The 24,719-nt window shown below is 36.1% G+C and overlaps 1 protein-coding gene and 1 long non-coding RNA gene across 26 annotated transcripts in view; one reads left to right on the forward strand and one right to left on the reverse strand.

Annotated features, from left to right (window-relative positions):
* Window positions 1-1,453: 1,453 nt before the first annotated feature.
* LOC124418014 lies at window positions 1,454-15,470 on the reverse strand. Its single transcript, XR_006939439.1, has 4 exons — window positions 15,393-15,470; window positions 4,483-4,536; window positions 4,262-4,385; window positions 1,454-1,677 (listed from the first exon to the last, which is right to left on the reverse strand). It is a non-coding gene; the product is annotated as an uncharacterized LOC124418014 (long non-coding RNA).
* IRAG1 (inositol 1,4,5-triphosphate receptor associated 1) overlaps window positions 13,327-24,719 on the forward strand; it is a 72,150-nt gene continuing 60,757 nt past the window's right edge. For 13 of the 25 annotated variants that reach the window (XM_046942268.1, XM_015286445.4, XM_046942266.1 and 10 more), the window contains exon 1: window positions 22,848-22,944. Coding sequence is in view for 1 of the 25 variants with exons in the window: in XM_046942264.1 (XP_046798220.1) it covers window positions 22,799-22,868 (70 nt within the window). In the remaining 24 variants the exon portion in view is untranslated. Of the gene's footprint in view, window positions 17,290-17,784; window positions 17,873-22,446; window positions 23,450-24,719 lie in introns of those variants that run through there. The other 12 variants (XM_015286442.4, XM_040701191.2, XM_040701190.2 and 9 more) reach the window with 5 other exon arrangements.

A 24,719-nucleotide genomic window follows, 5' to 3' on the forward strand; every position in this document is an offset into this window, starting at 1 on the left:
AACTTTCCTGGAATTTTAGCCTGAATTTCACTTCTTAGCATTTAATGCTGTTACATCCTCTTCAGAAGTATTTAGTGTGTGTATGTATGTGTGTGTGTATATATATATATATATATATATATATATATAAACCAAAAGTTTTTACCTTTCTCTAAGGTAATATGTATTTTTCCTTAGGCAAGTAGATGGAGTAGTCAATCTGGCCCTTTATAAAGTTGCTACTTCACACAGGACTTATATACACCATCATAGGAAACCTGAATTCTTTGAATTTATGTACAAGCAAATGTCTCCTCTGCGAAGATTACTCATATTAGATTTTTAATCCTAATTTAGGAATACCTGTGTTGCTTTCCCTCAGAAAAGGTCGATCTTAGCTATTCTTGCTCATTAACCAGAGAGTACGGTTGATCCAGTACAATCTCTTATTGGCCATTGAGACAGTGTAGGAATGCAGGGGGGGAAAAAGGAAAGAAAAACAAACTTGAGCACAAATTTAGCAGTGGTGTATCTAAAGTAAAACAGAACATTTCTGCAGAGCACTGCAAATTTAGGACACCAGCGTGATCTGTTTAGAAGCTTTTTAAGTAGACCAGGAAAAAAGATGTGAAGGGAAAGCTTTGGTTTCTTCACAGAGCTTTCTATCAAATGTAGCAATTAAGTTCTTGTACAGCTAAAACTTTAAAAATAGCTAGCAAAGATGCTGTCAAGTGTTTGGAGAAACTCTCTTTGCAGTTGTTTTTTTTTTTTTAACCTTTCTTTCCAATGACAATAATTGCATTAAAAATCTTACAAGGTTTTTAGTTTTCAAAGTTCTTTTCCCTACCACTTGTACCACTTTGTTCATGTAAAACCATAGCTGCCAATTCTTACGATCACTCTGTCTGGGAGGTTTCTCCATCTTATCTTTTTATTTTCTTTCAGATGATCTGTATGGGCTATTGTTGAAAATTTTTACGTGCTTTGAATGGGGTTGTTCCAGAGCACTGAAGATAGCTCTAAATAAAGCATCTCAAAAGTCTTAGCATTCTTCACCCTCATCTCCTACTTTGCCCTTAAATATATGGAGGGGGGGGGGGGGGGGGGGGGGGTGTATATATACACACTTTACTTTCCAAACTAACCCAGTAAAGGTACCGTAAGCCTAGAGATTCAGTCCGTCATGATGATTGGAATATTAGAGAACGTGAACAATCTTAAAGTAAACTTCATTCCTTCACATTCAGGAAGCATACTAGAACTCGCATTACAGCCTCGTGTTTTTTGTGTGCAAATCAAGCAGTGTGAATATCAGCCGAGGGCGCTATTGAGGTATAAATGGAAGTACTCTGCTTAAAATATATATATAATGGTAAGAGTTTACAAAAATGAATATTGCTCTCATGTTTATAAAATAACAGCGAAGAGATGCTGTATGGAATTTGTAGATGCTTTCACACAAATGAGTGCATTCTCCAAATAAGTTTTATTGGAAATTCTTTTTAAAATATAAACCATAGTGCTATCATGTCATCATTACTTGTATTAATTTCAATTCCTTTTTTCTATCTGCTTATATTAGCTAAAATTTTATTGGCTAAGATGGCAAAGTGTTGAATTTTGTAGGATGTAGCTTCTTCCTTTATCCAGTTTGGCAGTGCTTTTCAATAGTTTCTGATAAAATTGCAGGCTTCCAAGCTGTGGAACAAATGCACAAAGCTGTGTTACAGTTTATTGACATTTGAGTCATATAAAAGCAAATCTGACATTTATTTAAACAATTTTGACAGGCTAATAATTTGTGTCATTAGCTTTAATGCAAATGTCTTACTACTGTCTTCGGCCTGAGAATCAGTTGCATCCCGCATTGATTTCTAGCTTTCAGTATTGACAAATCAATATTTCTTATTCCATATTTCAAATAAATTGCTAAAAGGAAGAATGTCTTTGACTTTTTTGCTTTTAGAAAAGTGATTACTAAGTGCTATGTTGTAATTAATACCAATGTTTCTTTGCCTCCACTTACTGATGGTGTACTGGAACAACTCAAAAGGAGATGAATCACAGAGGCACTTTGTCCTTCTCATTAAATCAATCAAGTTTCAAAGCTGTTCAGCTAAAATTCTAAAATCCCAAGTTTTGGGTTAAGATCTATCAACAAAATGTGAACGTGTTTAGGGAAAAAAGATACTAATAACATTCCCTGATATCAATAAAATATCGCAAACTGAACTGTATGTGTATGTGAAAACAGTAATTCATCACTGTTACCTACAAAAGTGAATTTACTATCAGATTACAACTACTGATTAACGTTCTTCATAGAATGCCAGACCTTTGAGTGAATGGATGAATCCCAGGTAAATAATGTTTAATTTTCCTTGTCAATTGGAAGTATTGTGTTATGGGATGTTGAAGAAAATCTGGAGTTAATATTGCATATGTTAAGAGACAGTTGCCCTACTTAGGACTTCCCAACTGCAGCAGAAGCTGTTCATAAATCAGTCAAAAGCAGGTTTTGTTTTGCTTCTAGAATATCTTTGAGGTGTTTCCTTTTAATAACAAAGGTTCTTCTGTTCCTGTGACTTAGGATTTTCTCCACTAGTAAGTTATCTGCTGTGCTACAGTTTGTTTTGATTTCGGAGGAACAGGTGATAGTTACCGTAAGGGTATGAGAGGCCCAGCTTTAACTCTGTAATGCTGTTTGCAGTGTTACAGCTTTCTGTGTGTTTCGGAAGATTAAAACTTGGATTACTTTTCATTAAGAAGAAGAAACTGATTGTTCTTATGTAAGTACTGAAAGACTGTTGGTCCGTAATTGTGGCTTCAAATTAGGTGGAATCAAACTTTCCAATGTGAATTAATAATCTCTTTATTATGAGAAAGTAACTTCTACTACAGTCAGGAGGTCAATACTCTTATTCAGTAGCCATCAAACCATGCTAGTGTCCTTTCTGTTTAAGATATTCTTTGTAAAATTAAGAAACCCAGCAATATATAATCACACTAAGCTTTGTTGCTTTGTGCTTAATTTCATCTAGCTGTTTTCAATTTGCTTTATACACTTCATAAAGTAGCACAGCTAAATATCCTTCATTAGAGGGTGCTGAGAAATAAACATGTGGTTCATGTTAGTCATGACTTCTATTTGTGCAATGGAACTTTGGGAAAGAAACAGCTATTCTCAGATAGTTAACTACCCATTTAACATAAGCAGTAGGGTTCAGCTAAATCTACAGTTTATACTCCTGGCAACTATCCCAACAAATTAGTTTAAACTAGCTCAAGTAAATGCACCCCATGAGCCGCAAGCATTTTGAGTGTTGCTGCCTGTTTATCATTGCAGGAGAAAATACCTGGCAACATGGGATTTGAGGCAGGCTAGAGAGTGCTGCTGGGACCTTAAGTGAATGCTGGCTAGGTCAGGATTGAACTGTTATTGCTACCCAGCAGAGCCTGGGTATGGTGTGTCTTTCGATTGTGACCAGAACATTGGCAGGGATTCTGTGTTGGTTTAGATATGTAGTTACACAGCTGTCAGGCCTGCACAGCTTGGGTGGGCCCAGCTAAAATATTAGGACTGTTTTCCAGTATCTCTGGTTCCTGGAGCGCATGAGACTGCTCCTTGTGCCACTGTTAATTTTAACTAATTATTGAGAAGACTTTAGATACAAACAGTCAATATATCTGTTGCTAATAAAGGAGTATTTCTGTTTGGATATTAAAGTATAACATAAAATGAGAAAAGATACTCAAAGTAGTTCACTATTTTAAAATTAACATTGATTTAAAGAAAAACTGGAAATATTCTTGATTTTTAGGTGCTGAGAGTCTTTTTTTGTCTAGACAACATTTTAAGATGTTTTTTCCTGATTTCAATAACAAAGGTGATATCTTAAACGTGCGGGTAGGAAATAATAGCTGTAAAACACAGGTAGCTATAAGCATCTGTGATGGTAGCATGACAGCTGAGTTTGATTGGGAGATGACAATGTGGAAGTAAGAAAGTAATCATGTAGTGAGTTTCAGTGGTGTACAGTGAGAAAGATGTGGGTCCGTGCAAAGCAGAGAAGGAAAAACTAGTTTAGAAAAGCTGTTAATTACGAAAGCTGTCTATTTCAAGTACTGAGTCTATGATACCTGAGCTTTAAGCAACACAGAATTCACAGCTTCGTGGTCTCAGCAATGTTAATGTGGGAAAGGCCTCTACTGTAAATTTCTCTCTCTTGCAGTAAATGTAACTCAAAAGGTAGTTCAGACAATTATGATGGACTGGACTAACCTTAACGGTGTGGAAGTTATGAATGGACTGTTTTTAAATTGTTGCCCTTTTAGCCCTGTGGTACAGCGGTGAACACCACAGTGAACAACAGCACGTCTGCTGACAGTCCTGGAAGTGAGTATTCCTGGTAGGAAAGAATGCAAGGTCATTTGTTGTGTCACCTGGTAACAGAAAAGGGCTTGAGATGCATGAAATTATGTGGGAAAACAGGCAACTCATACCTCTTAGACTGTAGAAGATGCATACCTGTAGTGCTTTTAGAGTGGGTATTAAATCTACAAGAAAAATAAATCATGATTGTAGTTATGACCTTCCGAGATCCAAATTATTCCAGTTGACTCTACTCAAACACATAACACCACAGATTCTTTCTATAACACCCTGTATTTTGATATACCCTTTCTTCTGTCCCAGCCCTACCATGGCTGGTTTTGTCTGTGTATTAAGAATCTATTGTATGCACTCTTTCAAAAGAGAATAGGATGTTAATTTGAAGCAACAAGCTTTTCTTCAGCTTAATAGCAAAATATATAGACTGTTTTGTGATCTATTCTGCTATCTTACTATAAAGCCTAGTTGTGACTCGTTTGGTGTACCTATCATTTCTGAGGATGACCAATTACACTCTTGCTTGGTTTATATTCTGTTACTATCCTAATGGGATGAGTGAAGAGAGGTTTGTTTATTTTTTCTTCCTGCTGTTGGTCTCCAGCTTGTGACACTTCTCTGAAGTTACTTGTGTTTCTTTAGCAGTTTTCAAGGAAGGATTAAGCTCTTTATTATACAGAGAAGGCTATTTGAGAACATATTGCATAAAAACTGTACTCCAAGTTTTTGACTTCTTTTGAAAGTCAGGTTTTCAGTTTATAGTGTTCAATTCAGTGTCTCAGGGTTATAACTAAGTTTCAGTCAAATATTCATTTGTGAATGAAGGCTTTCATGATGGGATAAAGTAAACATATTTTAGTCACTTCATATTTTGTTCTCTTCCCTGCTGCTGCCACCTCTTTCCTTCCTGCATGCAGCCTTCCTGCCGTAGCCATTTGCCAGGATACTGGTGAACGAGCCATAAAAGCTTTTCCTAGCGATGAAACTTGGAGAAGAAATAGAGCCTCAAGACCTCACCAGTTTTCTGTGGCACAGAGCTGACTTTTTTTAATCCGAGTTTAACTGTGAAAGTAAAACAGCAGTGTAAGGATTGTTCTGTCTGTAACCAGATAAGAAGGGTGGAAATGAATTATACAGGATTTTGGAAATCAGATGCTATTAGTTCTGTTGTTTGATTGTTGTGCGTGGTATTGTTTTGCCCCCCTCCCCCAGGGAATAATAGCTATTTTTCTTCATTCACTGAGTAATGTATTTCCTCTTCATAACTATAATGTTATGATTTTTGTATAGCAATTCAATAATGTTACAGCATGTGTGGCAAAAACCTAGAGTAAATACTCCAGGTTGTGGCAACAATACTAATCAGTGTTACAACAACTGTATTTGTAGCATTACATTTTCATGCTTCTGTTTAGATGTCCTATCATACATGGTCATTAACATGACACCTGAACTTGTATTTTTCTTGAGTAAACCGTTGGATAGAAAGTAACTATCTTTAGAATCCGAGGGGAAATTAGTCCACTGTTTAACTAGACCTACTCTTTAGAGAAAGAGTTGTCATAACTAAGGCAGGGTAAGAACAGGATAATCAAAAGCTGCCCTCAGTAGCTAATAATAGTTGCAGAAAGTGCAGTGCTGCTCTTGATTGTTAAGAGTAATGCATATATAGCAACATTCATTAGTAAAGTTGTGAAAATTAGTATCAGAATACCCAAGAAGCAGTGCAGACATTTCTTCTGATAATAAGCATTTTTTTCAAGTCCTATTGTTTCAGTGAACTGTGAGTAGGACAGAAATTTTGAGATGGTGGGAGCTGAATAAAGCCTCAGGTGACTAAAATCAGTAGCAAATTCCTGCTGACTTTGATGGCGTGGATGATGTGACTGCAGAAGTGTGCATATTCTCCCTACAATAAAGTTTGCTTTCCTTTCCCCTGCCAAGTCTGTGTGCCTTTAATTCTATATGAAAAAGCAAAACCTTCAGTAACTTCTTAAACACTTCTTTTTCCTCTTGTATTTCAACTGCAGTAGGCCTATATCTGGTAGGTTTATATGCATGTCTTTATATATTCCTGGCATGAATGTGTGTTGGTTTCATTCAAAATGTTCATACTAAATATGTGAGCACAGTGAGTAATTTTAACTTCCCTTGCTCCTTGTTGGTTTTTTATTCCCCTAATTTTGTAGGATGTGTACAAGTGTTTAATTAGTGAAAGCTGATTATTTTTAAAAGTCAGTGTCAAAAGTGAAATTTTATTTCACTTTAAGGTGTAGTTGTCCTTTTCTGTCTTTACCATCTTAGCATATAAGATAATTAAAAAGACGCTTTTGAATAGAGTCAATTGTTAGGACAGCTATTTAGTGGCAAATGCCACTGTCTGAATTTCAACACAAATAGCTTTCCATTCTTATCTGTTTTGCTGCTATTTAAGTTAAAGGAAAGCTATGCAAGCGCATCCTTTAGTCACTCTCAGGAGGAAAATAGACATCTAGAGCTTAGCTATTGCTTTTTTAATCAACATCAGTAAATGATGGAAGGAGAAAGAGAGGCAGGCAGAGGCTAACTTTTCTTTGTACTCAACTATAAACATTCTGCAACAGAGGTCCTTCTTTAATAGTAGAAAGCAAAGATCCTACCAAACAACATCGTCTCTGTCATGAGGAGCTTGTCTGCTCCCTCTTCGTGCACTTTTCCAGAATATGTTGAAAGAAATCAACTTAGCTAATTTTACCAAGCAGATAGTACTGCAATGTAAAGCTCCTTTAAATATTCCACGGTATGAAGCTGTGTTATCAGAGTGACACATTGACTTGATTCTACCTCTAGCACACTCTTTATCCGTGACTCAGTGAATATTGTACAAATACCTAGAGTTTATATAAGGACTTCAGTCCTGTTGGGTTAAGTCTAATCAACTACTTTGAAACAGATAAATACAGTAAATTAGCAAAGATGATATTCTAGATATAGAAGAAGCATCTGTGTCCAGAAGGTTTTATATTTTAAGCAAACAGTTTAATAAAACAATTCAAATGGAAGTATAGAGAAATAACTGTTTTATTCATATATAGCAGTAAAAATCTCGAAATACATCCTCTATTGTTTGAGGGGAAAAAAAAATCAAAATTCTTGTCAGAACGACAGGAAATCCAACCATCATTGAGGCTGTAATAGGGAAGAAAAATTTACTTCCAAAATCTTTCCAAGGTAACGCACTTTGTTTTGCAAAGTGAAAATAAAATCTAAGATAAACTGTCATTGTCATACCACTGAGAAACAGCCAGGACAATAAGTTCAAGCACTGGAGGGAGAACTGGTGACTGTAGTAGGGAGGACTTTGTGTTCAGAGAGGAGATATAACCCCTGGCAAGATCTGGAGAGATCAGGCTCTCATTCCTGCTGCTTGTCCTAGCTGCATGCTTTGCCTCTGTGTTAGTGTAAGGCTTTAGGACACTCTTTCTCTCGTTATATTTGATTTATTAGCTTCAATTCTAGTTACATTGTATTGTAGTGTGTTACCTTGCATTCTGATATCTTATTTAGTAGATCAGTTTGTTTCTCCTCAGGTTGTGCTGCTGTTTTTAATTATTTGCAGTCCCCTGTTTTCCACTTTCCAGAGGCAAGGATGCACGGGTCCCTCCACCCTGCTACTCATGGAAATGGGACAAACCAGCCCAACCTTTTCTGTGTTTGGAGGCAGTTGGTTGCATAGGCCATTATTTGCTGGTCAGAATTTGGGTTGAGTTGGTACAAGCTCAAGAGGAGCATAATGAAAATACTGCTATCAGCATTACTATCCAGTACAGCTTTAATGCCTCTGCTCTTCATAAATTCATCTTCCACAAACACGTTACCAGGTAAATATATAGGGTTTTTGTTATAATAAATTGATGCATGCAGTGGAATGGATGGTAGATGTTTCACTGATCTCTATGAAATGAATAACTCAAGGAAGTGAGCAACTTCATAAATAAATTCAGAAATGTGCTGAAATGTTTTCAGTATGTTCAGTGGAATACTTATCAAAAACAATTTCAAAGCTGTATGAAGACTTTTTTTTTGTAAAGCTGTATGTGCAAGAATGTCTTATGGTAATATTTTTTTCTCTTAGCATAAATAGACTCTTGGTTCTCCTGAATTATATAATGTAATGACATGTGAAGTTGAAATCACACTGAAACTTGTTCTTTTTCCAGTTAGTAAATCTATAACAATTCCCCCTTGGAAATTGTTTCTTCAAATATAATTGTGTGAAATGGCTGGCATAGATTTTTTTTTGCATGGCACTTGTAACAGTTTTGTCCCGAAAACCTTAATTTGAAAAGAAGAAACTATTTTAAACTAATTTAAAGCTTGTAAAGTTTTCCCTCAGTTAGGAAGTGATATTTAGAAAGGGTTTTTTACATTTAATCTTTGTGTGCAGAAGTTAACTAGTACCCTTGTCAATTAGTTGTTTGTTGTATCGTTTATATTGCTGTCATGACTTGAATAAACAACTGCTATTAAAGGACATTCTGGGGTCATACTATCACCCACTGTTAGGCATACATTTATTCTTAGTGTTTTGAATTGGTGTCAACAGTTTAAGGGCTGGTCCGGCCCGGTTCCGCGACTAGTGGGGCGGAGGGATTTCACAAAATCCCTTAGTATTATGCTTATCTAAAAATGTTTAAGCACCTGAGTCCTCAAAAAGCTATTATTGTCTCTTATGCCACTTGCTGGTCCTGTACCCATGCTGCTGTCAATCTTTCCCAGCTCTACATGGCCTTGGGAACCTTCCAAAGTAAGTGTATATGTAAGGTTTCTAAGAAATGAATGGAATCATCATGTGCGAGTTGATAGTCTTGTTTAGTTTTTCTTGGATTATGCCAAAAGAGAAGGCCCAGTAATCATGTCATTGGTCTCAAAATATTGAAGTCTGACTTTTTCTTAATCCCTAAGCTTTCAGCTGATGAGGGTTTTCGCAGCTGACCTTCACAACTTCTAAAAGGATCTAACTCAAGGACTAAATACTTAAATTTTTTTGTATTACTTTATTACTAAATTGAAAACTGTAGTCTGAACTGTGTAACAAATTTATTTATTCTGGGGGAAACAGTTAAAGCTGAGGAAAGGGACTGATAAATACATGAAATCATGAGGAACCGTGTAACCTGAGCAATGGCATACTGTTTGGGATGACAAACAATAGCATCCTAGCAGCTGAAGACTGGAGGTTCTTATAGTGGCTGTTGTGTGTTCCTTTTATTAAGCAAAAGAGTGTTATGCTCTTGCTGAGGAGAGAGGTATGTGTTTTGAAGAGAATATCTGAAGTACGCTTCATTAATGCAGCAACATGATGCTATGGTTTCTTAATTTGGTGCTGCTTTGGGGGTACATCTTTATTGAAGGACTGTAGGTTAAGATGTTTATAATATAAAGCAAAGGCTGAGTCAACGAGATGGGATATCCAGTACTACATACTTCAAGCTGTTTGTTTCTGGTTCCTGACTCACTAGGATACATGTGCGGAGGGGATTTAAAAACTGGGTAGGAAGACTAAAGAGTCTGAAGAGACTGAAGGCAACTTTAAAGCTCAAATATTACCATGTATCAGCTGCTGAAAGTAAGGGAGCATGAAGAGGTTAAAACAAATTTCACTTAGTGAGCTGAAAATATAGAATTGGCAGTACTTATATAACCAAGGCTAAGTATTGCTTATACTTGATCATTCATTAACCTGCAGTAAAATTAATATATAATCTTATCCTAAAACCTCAGCTGATAAAACAAATGATTAATATCTCTTGATGATCAATTGGACATTTTCTGAACATACCTGAATAATATTCTGAGTACAGAAGGCTACATTTTGAATCAATTTGGAGATGACGTTATCAATTAACTGCTCTAAACAGTTGTTTGCTTTCATTTTTTGCTGCTTGCTAATTCAAATCATTTCTGTTCTAAACTCTGTTAATTTATCTGTTGCTGTCTCAACTCTGAAAAGAATGTCAGACTTGCTGAGAAATACAAGTACCCAAGGAGGTGATGAATTTGTGACTGACTTTTCTAAAGACTCAGCCTTTCTGATCCTCCATCGGGCATGATTTTGATAGTGCTCGCTACTGAATAGCATATGGAAACAGCAGACAAACACATCTGTTTCAATGTGTATGCAGAGGCAATAGCTGTTCAGTGGTGGTTGCAGCTATGTAGGTCACATCACAGTAAGAGTTCAGTTGAATATTGCAGGAGTAGGAGATTTCTGTCCCTTGTGAACTACTGCTAGTAGTTTGAGTGTGTGTATTCCTTCTCTTCTGAGTCTCTCTTCCCATCCCCTCCTTGAAATAGAAAATAATTGTGTATTGCTTTTTTACTAATCAAATCTATTATTGGAAGCAAACTCAACTCTAATAATAGTACAGAACTGGTCTTTTCCTTAACAGTATGGATGCTGCTTGCAGTCACAACTGCATCACTCTTGTGATGCTTGCTTTTCTTCTGTTCTTTCTCTTCTAAATCACAGTGCCACTAGTATGTTTATTCTGTACTACATCATGTGTTTTAAAGAACTTTAAATGCTGACTTTGAGAGTTTTTTTATCACTGATTTGAACAGCTGAGGGTTTTCACGAGCCTTTTCCTGGTCTTTGAAATGCTAAAGAAAAGTAATATTTCACAAACTGGAAACTTATATTCCCCTTTTGTTGACAGTTCAGCAGTAACTGAAAAATTCTCCAGGTAATGCTCGTTCTTTTTTTGTATGCTGCAAGGACTACTGTATAGATCCAGTAGTTACGAAATCGCAATGCTTAATGCATAAGCAACACGGCTTTGTATAACAAACCCATGTTTAATATGAAAAGCTCCGTATTAACTTGAATGTATCTATATTGCATACGTTAGTAGTCTCCTTGAAGATAAATTCAATAACCATCATCTCCATTAGGCTTCACAAATGTGTTGACTTTTTTCTTTTCAGTTGACCAGTGTGTGATAGCTGCAGCCCATTTGTTGCCAGATTGGTGCAGTTTGTTTTCAATGCTAAGAGTTGCAACTGGCAGTAACTTTTAGAACACTAGAGGTTCTGTAAAGAAATGAGATCAAATAATACTGAAAAGAATAAAATGATAGGGTATTTTCAAAGCTAGATTTTAAAGTAATGTAGAAGTATAATAGGAATCCTTTAGCTTTCATCTTTTTTGTTGGGCATTGTAGTCATTGTACTTAGAGATTGAATGGCAGCAGTCTGAGCTGTTCTGATATTGTAGCAAAAGCTGTTCCACTTCATGATTTCTAATGAAAATCTTCATGCCCCCTTTCAATGGAGGGAGGGCATCCTATGCAGAATCTAGTAGCAACTTAGGAGAGGGCGTGTGTCTCTATTTCTTCTTTTGCTATGGACTTGAAAATGCTTTCAGGTTTTTTATTTTTAATCTCGTATCTCGTCTCACCACAATAGCTATCTGGTAGGGGTTGAGATGGTATTGATACAACATGAAATCAAATATGGAAGGTATTTTTTGCATTATTGGCAAGGTAAACTGCAAGGTGAGAAGAAAAAGGAAACAGCTGTGTGAGCAGATGTGAGTAGACTGCTTCAAAGCTGTTTTATCTGTGATTTCTTAAGAAAAATCTGGCACTATTTCTATATGTAATTGCAGGGCTTTGTATGACTTGTATATCATTCAAACTGAACTTTATTCACCCTGAAGATACACTGTGTTATAGTAGTCTCTCACGTGGGCAAAATATAATTACTAGAATCCAATCTACTTCATTTTGCTCTTTAAACCTAATGCAAAAATTAGAGCTGTGAAGGTAGCATTGAAAAAGGGACTGATGAATAAGACTGAGAAAGGAGAAGCCAAAAACTGTTTTTCTTATCCCTTTCTTCCTAACCCCTCCCCTCACCCATGAGATTCTCCAGTGTACCTGCCTTTTAAAATGCAGCAGTGTGGAACTACTAGCAGCCTTGGATAATACAAGTGAGATCAGAAAATTCCTCTTGTGGTATTTTTAATTATATAGGATAAACGAGGTGATTCAGTGCAAAGAAACTTAAAGCATTTCTGTAGCTTATCCGTTCTGTTTTGCTGGTTTGTGGGTGCTATCCCTCTACAGCTTATCTTTTAATATGTGTTCTGCTGTTATAAAGATTTTTTTTTTATGATTGGGAACAGAATGTTACATGTAATGAGTTAGTGTACATACTCAGATAAAATCCTTTCCTATAGTTAAATTTCTGCATCCTAATACCAAAATGCAGGGATCACTTTTTACTTTGTGCATTAATGTCACTTTGAGGTCTGTTTAAGAGCGGTGTAAACTGTGTCCTCAACATTCATGTGTGCCTTGTTGCAGAGTCACTTCCCATTTCTGTTTCAGAGGAACTGACTGCTGAAGTCTCCAAATGTCAACAAAAGGCAGTTCCTTTTATGCTCTCTGAAAGGTAGTGAACCTGTGCTATTGAACTTGTATTTCATAGTTTGATTTAGTAGAGATTTGGCTTCCAAAATGGCATTAACTGTGCAGTTGCAGAGTTGTGCAAGGCTTTTATTAATAGCAGGGTGTTAATGCTTCAAGTAGTTTTATTGTCACAGTGAACTTAAGCCATTTAGCCTTCATACATCAAAATACTGAACTCGTTAATAAAGTGTAGTGAAATCCACCGAACTGTGCTCTAGTTTAACAAGTATGAAATATACCAAACAGTAAAGCTCATTTTTTAAAATCTCAGAAACCTAGTACTGCAAAAGAGACAGTTAAATGGGCAACAGAAGTTAAGACCCTGTTATAGCTCAGAGCCATAGCAACTTAGTTAACTGTGTGCAGCAGATTTTGGAACATCACTTCCCAAATGAGTAAGTCTGGCCTATCAAGTGGGATGATAAAGAGGTGGATGCTAGATGTAGTCATTTTAATTACCTGGATTTGTTCCATTGAAATGTGGTTGCCAGGATATTGTTGCCTGAGTTATATAGAAGACAAATGCAGATGCTATGTTCTTGCTGGTACACAGAATAAGGACGACAACATTTTTGGAAAGTTTTGCCATTTGAGCACTTCTCATGTTGTTCTGGATAAAAGGTATTTTTCTATAGTCCTATCTTCTATGTTTGAATTATTGCATTATCTGTGAGGAATCCATCTTAGATGAAAGAAAGAGACTTCAGCAAGGTAAGGGATAAAAATTTGTGATGGATATTTGTGTTTCAGTTCAATTCTGGTTTTGTACTTATATTAATCAGCTTATTTAGATTATGAATTGAACATACTGCTCCATGAAATTTGACTCTTCATATAAAGACTAATGCAGGATTGCACAAGGGTTGAATGAAAGTAGGATAATTCCATCTGTTTCAGACTACTTGTCTTGCAAGGATTTATAAAAGCTGTAACCCCTGTGCACTTCACATTAACACGTGTCATGGGTACCTAGGTAGCAGAAATAAGCTAACTGACATACTAGCTGAGCAATGGCAGCACAAATGTAATTGTTATTGTAATCCACGGGCTGTGCTCATTATCTTTCTCAAAGTTGACTTAGCTATATTTGTCCTAGGACACTTAGAACTGTACAGGTCCAGAAGAGCTGTTTTAAGTCAATAATATTGAATTTGGTGAGGGTTGGTAGAGGTGGAATAAAATTATTCCTACAGGACAAACACCACCATTCTGCTGTTGATAAGAGGGCTACTAGCTGTAAAGAAGATCTTTAGTTAATTTCTTCCCTTTCTTAAGTTATATATACAATTTATTTAAATGTAGAATGTGGGACTTTCTTTAATTGTCTCTGAATTTTTTGGAAGTGGTTAAAAAAAGTCTTCAGGTTTGAAAAGTTGAACTATCTTTCTGTTTTTTTTCTTAGGGCTGCTAGTTGGGATCTGACTTTTTTTCTTTCCACTGCTGGTTAATACCAAAGATTTCTTGTTATTTTAATATATATTTATTTCTAACGTTTAATCAGGAAAACATTCCATAATCCAGTTTCTATTAAGTATGTGACTTGTCTGTCTTTAGAACTATGTCAGCTTAGCATTCCTTTTTATAATGCTGTACATTCATTCTCCTGTGCATATGTGAACGCCCTTTGGTCTCCATACCTTGTTCTTGTTCTCTGCAAGAGTTCAAGTCTTAATAGTCAAAAGCATTGTCCTAAAGTTCCTGTGACTTGCTTAAGAGATTACATATTAATGTAAGGCTTTTATCATGGTCAAGTTAAAGCTGAGGAAAATTTTATGCTATACTTTCCTCTTGGGCTACTCCACTTCTTTGTTTAAAGGTACTTTCATTCTTTTATAAGTAATTTTAGATAAATGCCTTTGGTTTGAGGTATTTTATGCTTGTGATGGTGTATGAAGTCTATTACCTACTTTTCTTTTTAAACTTGGCTGTCTGTATATATAATCATACAAATTGAGGTCTGTAGCTACTTAAAAAAATTTAATGACATTAATTAAAAAAAAAACAGAAAATAAGCAGACAAATCAAGAAAGTGTCATTATACTGGTAAAGCATATTTAAAAGTACTGCAGTACAGAAGCTTTCAGTTTGCAGCAGACCAAGTATCTGGCATAGCTGGTTCTGATATAAAGTTTCTTAGTGCAAGTAAAACTGTTTAAAAGTAGTGCATGCTTCAGTGAAGGAACAGTGGAAACTGCCAAGTATGTTATTTTCCTTGAGGAAATAACTTCTGTTGGTTTTTTGTTTTCTTAAAATTGCTATTGCTTCAGTAGACAAATATAATGTGTTTTTCCCCCCTCAATTGTAAGTGAAGTCAAATGAGAGAACTTATAACTACATTTGCAATAGCTTGAAGCAACAGCTTGGGGACGGGTGAATTATATTCAAATATCAGGCTGCCTGGAGTGCTGTAATTCTATAGCTCCATAATGTGGCTTTCACAGTGTCACACAACTCAGCACTTCTGTGGAATTGGACACTTCACAGCTGATGCCCATCCCTGTTTTATTTCTCTGCCTGCAGCTGCCTTTTATTCTCCAGCTCTTCCCACAAAGAACATATAATTGGATTACCTTGTACGGTAGCCAGACTTCAGAGGGAAGAGAAGCCAGAACTGCTTAGCAGCTCCCAGTCAGGGATGGGAGGAGGTCGTAAACTTAGATCGACAAGCTACGTTTGAGAATGGTGCACTTACCTAAGGCAAATGTATTACTTTTCACAAGGCAGACAGCACCTCGAACACTTTGCAAAGCCATGGGATTTACACAAGTGAAACAGCAGGAGCATTTCTGGGGAAAAGGAATACTGATAGTAATTATTTCGTAGTGAAACAATCTGCTGCAAATACAATTAAGCTGTCAGTCAAGAGAAAATAATGATGAAGCAATGCTGAACAGATTTCTTCTTCCCCCCCACCTGTCAGTAAAAGCTGTGCAATTTCTCCTTGGGAAGGCATTCATCTGTCAAAGCCAGTGCTATCCTCATCACTGTGGGGTGGATTGGGGGATGTTTTTTTTTTTGCAGTTTTTTGTTGTCTTCAGAACATCTGGGGGCTATCAGGTAGAAAGTAGAGTGGCTTTCAACCTGTCCTGTTTCACTGCTTTTGTATCATCAAAACAGGGAGTCTGTGTCTGGTCTGTTTCAGCGCCACTGGAGGAAGGAGATACAAAGAGTTCAAAAAGCCCCGTACTTGAAAGAGTGCTATTGCACCCCTTAATGTTGGTACCTTCTGCTTTGAAATGAATTGTTGTAGCACAGTGCTAACACAACCCCAGATACACTACCCATCTTTAACTCATTTACATAAGTACAGTCATTAACACAGTTAAAACTTTTTATTTCATTATATATCATGTTTTTTGTGTCAGATGTATCTGTGCTTATTTTCTTGCTAAAATGGCAGCATCAGAGTATAAGACTGGAGAGTCGTTTAACATTCAGTTAAACTCTCAATTCCAGAATGATTATTGCTTGTCAAAGTTGCTAGGTTCTTAAATATCCACTATTATTTGTATGTCATCTTTCTTTGGGTGGGTAGCTCTAAGTAAGATTGTTGTTTTGGTTTTGACTTGGTTTTGTTTTTCTTTCTGTTGTGCATTAGTAGTTGGGAAGAAGATCTGAGACGGCTGTGGGTTGAGATTGTATGATACAAAAATGCTATCAAACAAAATGGGAAGAATCATTTTATTGGTTCTTAAAATACAATGCTGAAGGTTTCACTAACTTATTAAAGCATGGCATGATATAACTCAGAATATACATTTATTAGTGAAAGTATGTCAGCATTTGGAAGTCCAACATACTGTGGCCGTTTTAAATAAAGCTTCTGAGATTTTTAGTGTGGATTTCTTTTACACAAGACTCCATTTAAGGTCTTAGAATTTCTTGCAAAAGATAGACAGATAGTAGTAGGTTTTAGGTGATATGAGATGATAAATGTGCCCTCCAGATCAGAGCGAGGAAGGATGAAAAGGGGGCTGGAAAGGAGCAAACAGAAGAAATGTTAGTTTCACACTGGTATGTCTTTGCAGCAAATCATCAAACGGTGGTTTAGGCTATTTTGGAGGCATGGTAGAAATGCAGAGTGCTTTAAGGGTGATCTGGCAAAAATTCTCACTGGGAATGCATTCTTCTAAATGTTGGCCTGGCTCCTATGCTCAACAGTTACTATTTTAGGAATCTTGGAAAATAAAAATGAATTATTCTGTTAACCCCAACATTCTCCACTCTATGCTTCTTTCTACAAGGCAGGCAGATAGTTAACTAAGTACATGCACAACGTAAATAAGGAACTGGAAGCATAGTGATCCTGAATGGTTGGCTTTGTTACAAACATGCCTTAGATCTCATGTGACAGAAAAGATCAGACGATCCAATAAGGGCTCTAAAAGAAACTCTGCGTTTCACCGAGTCTGGAGTTTGTGTTCAACTGCTAGATGCTGAATGAGGGGAGTCCCATTGAAGAAAATGGTATGTGGTGATATTGAATATGCATTGTCAATTAGCATTGTATTCCAAAAAGCTTAAATGACAAATTCTTAACATGTGCTTAGTATAATTCTGTTGAGACTTCAATAAAAACAACAAGAAAATTGGATAATGTGAAAGAAACAAGTAAAGGTCCTGGCTGCATCCGCAGTTTGAATCCCCAACCTGCAGGGCATCGTGTAACTGCTTTAAATTTATTAATATTTAAATTACACAGAAGTTATTGTATGTATTCAGGATATATAAATATTATATAAGATATATTTGCTTTTTGGATACATTTGAACCACACTGACTGAAAAAAATCTATGTCCTGAGGCAGATTATTTTAACTACAATGATTAAAAGTTTCTCCAACTTAAGAAACCTGCCGAGTAGCCAGGAAGGTTACCATTAATATCTTTTTTTCCACTTTCTTTTACTTGTTTGCTTTTTCTTTGTTTTATTTTCTTGTATTTATTTTCTTGCATTGCTTAGATTTCTGTTGAGGAAGAGTCTGAAGACGCAGACAACCCAATATGTTCTGCATCAGTCTCATAACAGCAGCTACGTAATCCACAGAAACGTGAGTTAACAATTACACTGGATTGAATTACACTGAACTGGAATAAGTTTTCTACCCTATTGTTCTTCATGAATTGCTTAGGAATTTTAGAATAAGTGTCAGAGTTAAGTTCCAGTATTGGGAAAAAATCTACAGTTGCAGCATCTTCTATTTATTTATTATGATGGAAACACTGTAGAAATGTAGATCAGTTACCATGTCCATCACTGGAATCTGCTGGATCAGTGTGTGTGGATATGTCAAGTTTCGTGTGACTAGAATTATTATTTAGGATTTATTTAGCAGAGAAATGTCAGCTCAAAGTCTGAAAATGTCTGTTTTGCATCCTTTTCCTAAGCGAAAATGAAGTCATGCTTTTTTTTTCTAGGGATTAAATGATCTTGAAAAATTTTAATTTCCTTTTCCTTGGATTAAACTATCAAGTCCAAGATTCTTCCTGAATTCAGTATTTTTGCTGTAGTGTAACTTTAATATTCTGAACTAGATTAGAATCCAGTATATTAGTAGTCTTCATGTGTATCTTGGAGTACAACAGTATGGCATTATGTACATGTCTGTGTGGAGAGAAGCCTGTCATCCTGTGCAATCTTTTCCCTCACAATACTTCACTTCTGCTGAAGTTATCACAAACAAGGTGAGATGGGCCTTACTCACAGTGAATATCAACCTCTTCAGCTTTTCTATAATTACTTTCAGGCCTTTTCTTGATGAGTAATTACTCAGCAGCTGTGACTGTGTCAGTACTCTAGTATATTTCCTGCGATAGAAAAAGCTCACTATTTGAAATATATATGTATAAAAAATGAGTGGAATCTTTTCATTTGGATCATCTTCCAAAAACTTTTTCCATAGGATGTAATATGGTTGCTTAAGAATGTAATAAATACAACACATGCACACGTACTAAGGTTTCAATTATTTTTAAGTGGGAAAAGAAGCTGAACCTCAGAAAACAATTCATGTTAGGAGTATGGAAACATAAGTAACTTGACTGCAAAGACTTAAAATTCTGATACTGTTCTATCTTTTTCCTGTAAGCTATTAAAACATTGTAATATGAGACTTACTAGGAACCTCAGTTCTAAAATAGGTGCCTTAATGCAGGGGGGGAACTGAGCTATAGATCATTTTTGATTATCTGGCAATGGATGGTAGGAAGCAGATTGACATGTTTTTTGGACTCTGTTTCTCATATAGAAATAATTAGTTGACTATTTTAAGACTGAGCAAAATGTTAGCTTTTTAAATAAAAAGGCTTTCTTTAATTGGTAGGAATTTTGCAAGCACTTGAGTATTTCTCTTCATTTCAAATCTCTTCCCACATATCTGAGACTAGTTTACGAGATTCTGTATGACTTCAAAGAACACTTCACTTACTTTCCTGTCAGTATAAAAGCTTTCTGTAAAATGACTGGGCTATAACATACGTCTCCTTATTGCGTTCTGAAGGCTCTTGTTTTATTTAGAGGTTACATATTCTTTTAAATTGAAATTTCGGATTCATATTGAGTATTCTTACTGTGGAAAGTTGGAAGCCAAAAAAAAAAACCAACGGAACCCTATTTTTTAGAAGATTCATCTAGAGAAGTTACTGCATAAGCATTATTAAACAAAGTTTTTTAAAATAATAATACAGCTGCACAGATGACTGACATAATAAACATTGGCTAATGCAATCCTGTTGAACCAGCATATGTCTTAGTTGATGTACTCTAGGTTCTATTTGGGATTTAGTATTCAGCAGAATGAGTGAGCTCCAGATGTGGAATGCTTATTGCTTATTTTACCTTGTGTATTTTTTCTAATAGATTTATCTATTTATCTAAACTTATCAGACCCATATCTTCAGATTTGTCTTGTACAGATAGTCTATCAGATATGATTTGCCACACAGTTTTAGTTGCATACATTCATGAGACTTGCATAACAGATACCATCATATTTAATGACATGATTCAATTCACTGTGCACCATGGCAGTAGTAGCATACAACCAAGGAAACACAGATCTGAAGAAAGATGTATGTTTAAAAATGTAATACAAACTGTGAGAAAATGAAAGCATCCAGGAGATCCTGGGCATGAACTTGAGACTCTAACTAGTTTTTCCATCCAGTTAAGGAGAGATGAGATGAAAATGCCTTGTGCAATTGGTTCAGTAAGGAAAACTGTCAGTCTCACTGGTGTTTGTGATGTTGTGACTGATAGAAATATGTTCCAGGCACCATATAATAGAGTTCCAATTTTAAATGCAAATACCGCTTCTGGGAAGTTTTAGCTTGCTTCTTTAGCAACCCTTATACTTTAGTAAATGATCAAAGAATAAAGATACCTCTGTGTCTTGCCACTTGCATTTTTTTTCAGACATAACATGCTTCTTTGTCATGTAATTGATCTTTACTTATGGGCAGAAAAGACAGTATGCAGCATTTTAATACCATGTGTTTGAAGTCCATATTATTTTGACACTTCAGGAAACTCTTATATGTAGAAGACATATAAGACACAGAGATGGAGAAATTGAGGAAATAGGAAGTTAACTGCTGGGGACATATACATCCTCCTGCCAATATATGTATTTTGCAGGGTGCTGCATCTAGCTATTGTGACATAGTTCAGAATACTTTTTCTGGGGAATAGGTTCATAATATTAGCAACATAAATATTTGAATAATGTGAGAAAGGTGTGTGTGAAAGGGAAATAGTTCACTGCTGTTTATGCTACCAGGTGTCTCCTTCAGAATGTTTAACAAGGTGCTATCACAAGATCTTAGGGGATATAATGGATTTTTAAATGAAAAATGTTTTTATGATATGTAACTGTGCCTCCATTGTGCAACAATAACACTCTAGTTAAGGTAATTGAGCTTTAGATTCAGTTTTCCCTCATTCAAAAAAAACATTAGGTTTTTAGGTAACAATTTTCATTTACTTTATCCAGAGAGCATTCAGACACACTGAACAAATCTGTGGGTGAAAAATCTGCAAAAGCAGATGTTAGATGCAAGAATATACAAGTAGTTTCGGGAGCTGAATATTAATGGAAGCTGCGTCTTCCTTGTCAGTACCTCCAAGACCTTCTGTGTGTCCCCTCTGCCTATATCCAACTGTCTGAGCAACAGGAGTCATGTTTGTGTGGTGCAAATAGATGGGCCAAAAACCAAGAATTTTGACTCAGTCACTCTGGGTTTATCCCTTAGTAAGCTGCTGGTTTCATGAAATTTCTAGGAGCCTAAGCATATTTTGAGACTTCCAGATTTTGGTGAAATTTGGCCAATGATAGTATAGGATGCCAGACAAATGATCAATAAAAGTAATCAGTTTCCTTTCCAAGCAATAAATAACTTGTTCTTGCCCAAACTGGGTTCGAAGCAGTTCTTGCTGTCATGTATGCGGACTTAAATATACAACTTCTGTTGCCTAGAAACCCAGGAAAAATTAAGCTGAAAACTGATAAATTACAGATTCTAGCACGAGACTTCTGGATTTTAAACGGCTAAAGGAGAGACTGTAAGCAAGCTGGGCAAGAACTTAAATTTGTCAGTATTAAAATTGTAACTCAAGAAGATGAGAGATGAGTTAATGTGGAGGGGGCAATGAGTAGTGCAAATGACATCGAAACCTGAAATGTTTGTTTGAAATGCCTATTTACTCTCATCACCTTGGAAGTTTAAATGAAACTGTTAAAAGTTTCTGTGAACTCTTTTTCCTATGCTGGTTTTTGGGAGCAAAGAGTGACTCGAGTGTAGAATACTGTACTTCCTAATACAAGCTCAAGTTTCGTATGACACAAATGAGATGCCTAGTCTTTTTGTTAACCCTTGTTTACCATTTAGAATGGTAGTGATATGTTGGAGTCAGCTCATTTTCAAACATTTCTCTACAAGAATCATCATGTTTCCATCCGTCGCTCCTACGTGGATCATATTTTCCAGGATAACCAAATCTTTTCTTTATATTTCTGATCTGTTTTCTACCTTGATGCTTTTATTCATTTCTATTTAATAATGGCTGATAACTCAGTATCATAATTTACTCTATTCTCCAAAAGGAGCCGAGTGTGTTCCTTCTTAAACTCACTATCTTGTCACTTCATACATACTCATGTTCTATTTCGTGACATTTCCCCCTCACAGCTCTTATGTCCCTACTTGAACTGCAGAAGTTATTTTGGAGAGCATTTGGCTTGCTTATAATTAATGACTTAAAACTGGAAAAGAAAAATCTTAATTAGCTAGGGGACTGGAGTAAGATTTATACTGTTTCTGAGCTGGGAGCTGTCAACGTTCATGTCACTTTCCTGCAGATACCCAAATATATTTTAGTAAGTGTTTTGTCTTTTTTTCTGCTACTCTTCCTGCTCTGTTTGTAGCTAGAATCTCTCATGGGATGTAGGCAACTTCAGTGAATTTCAGTAGGAATTATACTTTGCAACTGGAGAGCAGAGCCCATGACTGGACTGAAGCCAACGTTCTTTAAAAGTTCACATGCCTTGTACTGACTCTCTAATTTAGGCTCCTTCTGACCAAGGAGAGAAAACTGGAAGAAAACTAAACAGTGGTTTTGTTTAAAGATGGGGGGAGGGGGGGGAACTGTTACCACCACCAACAAAAAAGAACTGTGGGTCAGCATAACATCATGTAAACTGTATTTCATTTGTGCTTTCATCAGAAATGAGTAAGTAGAGCTGTATATGCTGCGAATTCTAAGAATGTTAATGGGATGCCTGCATTGCATTGTACTTAAGAGTACTTACACTAGAATAGGAAAGCCTTTTGTTCTGTAATTCCTTGAGGCAAGAAGAAGGCTTTCTGAATAGTTACTTTAATTTTAAACTCTCGTTCTAATGTTAGACAGCCTGTTGGATCTCCAAGTTAAAAATTGCTTCAGCTTTACTTACTAGAGCCAGATGTAACATTGACCTTAAATGGTAAAAGCTCCCGAGAGTGAAAGAGAGGCTGGCCTGAGGGGAAAAAGGGGAATAACTGAAGTTTTAGGTAAGTAATCTCTATAACCAAGAATAAGCTCTCTTTCAGCTGTGGAATAGAACAGAACCTTATCTCCTCCTTAAAGGTACAGTACCTTATTGTTATGATTCCGGGGGGTTTGTTTGTTCTTTCTTTCTGCTTCTTCCCCTCCCAAGTTTCCCCCTGTCAAATTCTGTCCCTTTTAGAGATCTTAATTGTTTAAAAAGTGGATGCTATTGATCTAGCTCTTCTTGTGTTCTTTTTGGGAGTATGCAAGAATGAAGAAGGAAAAGCTGTGTTAATGATACTGAGGTTTGGTTAACAGAGTTATGTGATCAGTAAGGCAACTACAGATAATGTTATCTGTATTGGGCTAATCATTAGAGAGCATTAGCAGCTGTACATGTTACAGGGGACCATATTAAAAAGATTATTTGTTTTACTTTTTTATTTTATGATTTTTCTTCCTACATGCTCGTTTTTAACAGTGCCAAAGCTGTTCTTTTTGATGGATTACCTACTTGTGCCTGGAGCCTGTCCTTTTTTTTTTAAAAAAGGCATTTCCGGAGCCATTCCTTTATACTCAGTGTTTGGTTTCAATCCCATTAGAGGTAAATTAACACTATAGAGTTATCTAATTGCAGCGCTGTATGGGGATGCTGGGGAAATCAAACAAAAACATGCTTGCTTTAAATATGAAAAGTCACTGTTTACTATTTCTGGTATTTTAGTCATCAGCTTTATCTGTGCTGTTTAGTAGCCACTCTGTAGTGAAATGTTGTTTTCAGTTAGTAAGACAAAATAATATTTTAATATGTTTGTTAGGCTTCTTTTCAATAGATAAACACTGTGTTGGTACAAGGAAGTGCTTGTTGAACTTCCAGACAGGTCTCTGTTACTAACATATTAGCAACAACTCATACTAGTGTGTAGATTTTCAAATTGCACATAGTGTGGTTCCATCTGGTGAAAGATCATCTGCGACCATCAGAAGAATTCCCTTTTGTGGAGTGGTTAGGCTATGAAATTGGCTCATGTAGTGCAGGAACTGGGAGATCTCAAGTTTTTAAAATAGTTTTTCCTCTGTAAGTTATAACACTTACTGCACTTATTCTTGGCATGGCAAGTGTATGTTACTTTAAAGAAAGTTCACTTCACCTAGCTTCAAGAGAATGAGATAAATGTGTCTTGTTGTAACAATACAGGCACAGTTTTAAAGCTCATAATTAATTTTTTCTGTACTGTTGTTAGTGCAACATGTATTACCCGAACTTTAATCTTCATGTTTTAAATCAATGCTTAAACTCCAAATCAATATTGATACCAAGCCTGTAGCTTTGTAATCTACTGACAGATCCCATAGAAATCTAATTAGATTTGTTGATTAGAACTAACAGTGGAAATTAAGCAAGTCTGATATGTTAAATGCTCAACACTGGGAAGTCTTCATTCTTTTCAAGCTCCAAAGATCCCTATTCTGCTTTGTTAGTCTCACACGAATTACTTAACCGGAGATGATTTAGGCACTCCTTTAACTCAATTTAAATAGTATAAGGAAGGTGTATAGGTTTTTAATAAATAGTTATTTTTAACACTGTATACAGAATAGAATAATTTATGTGTCTAAGCCCTCTAAGTATGAACTAGGTGTATATTTATAGTATGGTACTTTGTAGTATTTCAGCAACTACTGTTTATGTGTAATTTGATACAAATAGTATGGTTTGTTCATTTGTGTGCAGTGAAAACTGTTTACATAAGCACTGTGCTAAGGGTCCTAGGTTTATCCTTGCATTTGACTTTCATAAAGCCATCTGCTTTGTATCCCTCTGGATTAAGCTACAAGTTGGCTGTGGACATAAAACCTGTACGCCTCCTTTC

This window comes from Gallus gallus, chromosome 5, assembly GCF_016699485.2.
Source record: "Gallus gallus isolate bGalGal1 chromosome 5, bGalGal1.mat.broiler.GRCg7b, whole genome shotgun sequence".
Taxonomy (NCBI): domain Eukaryota; kingdom Metazoa; phylum Chordata; class Aves; order Galliformes; family Phasianidae; genus Gallus; species Gallus gallus.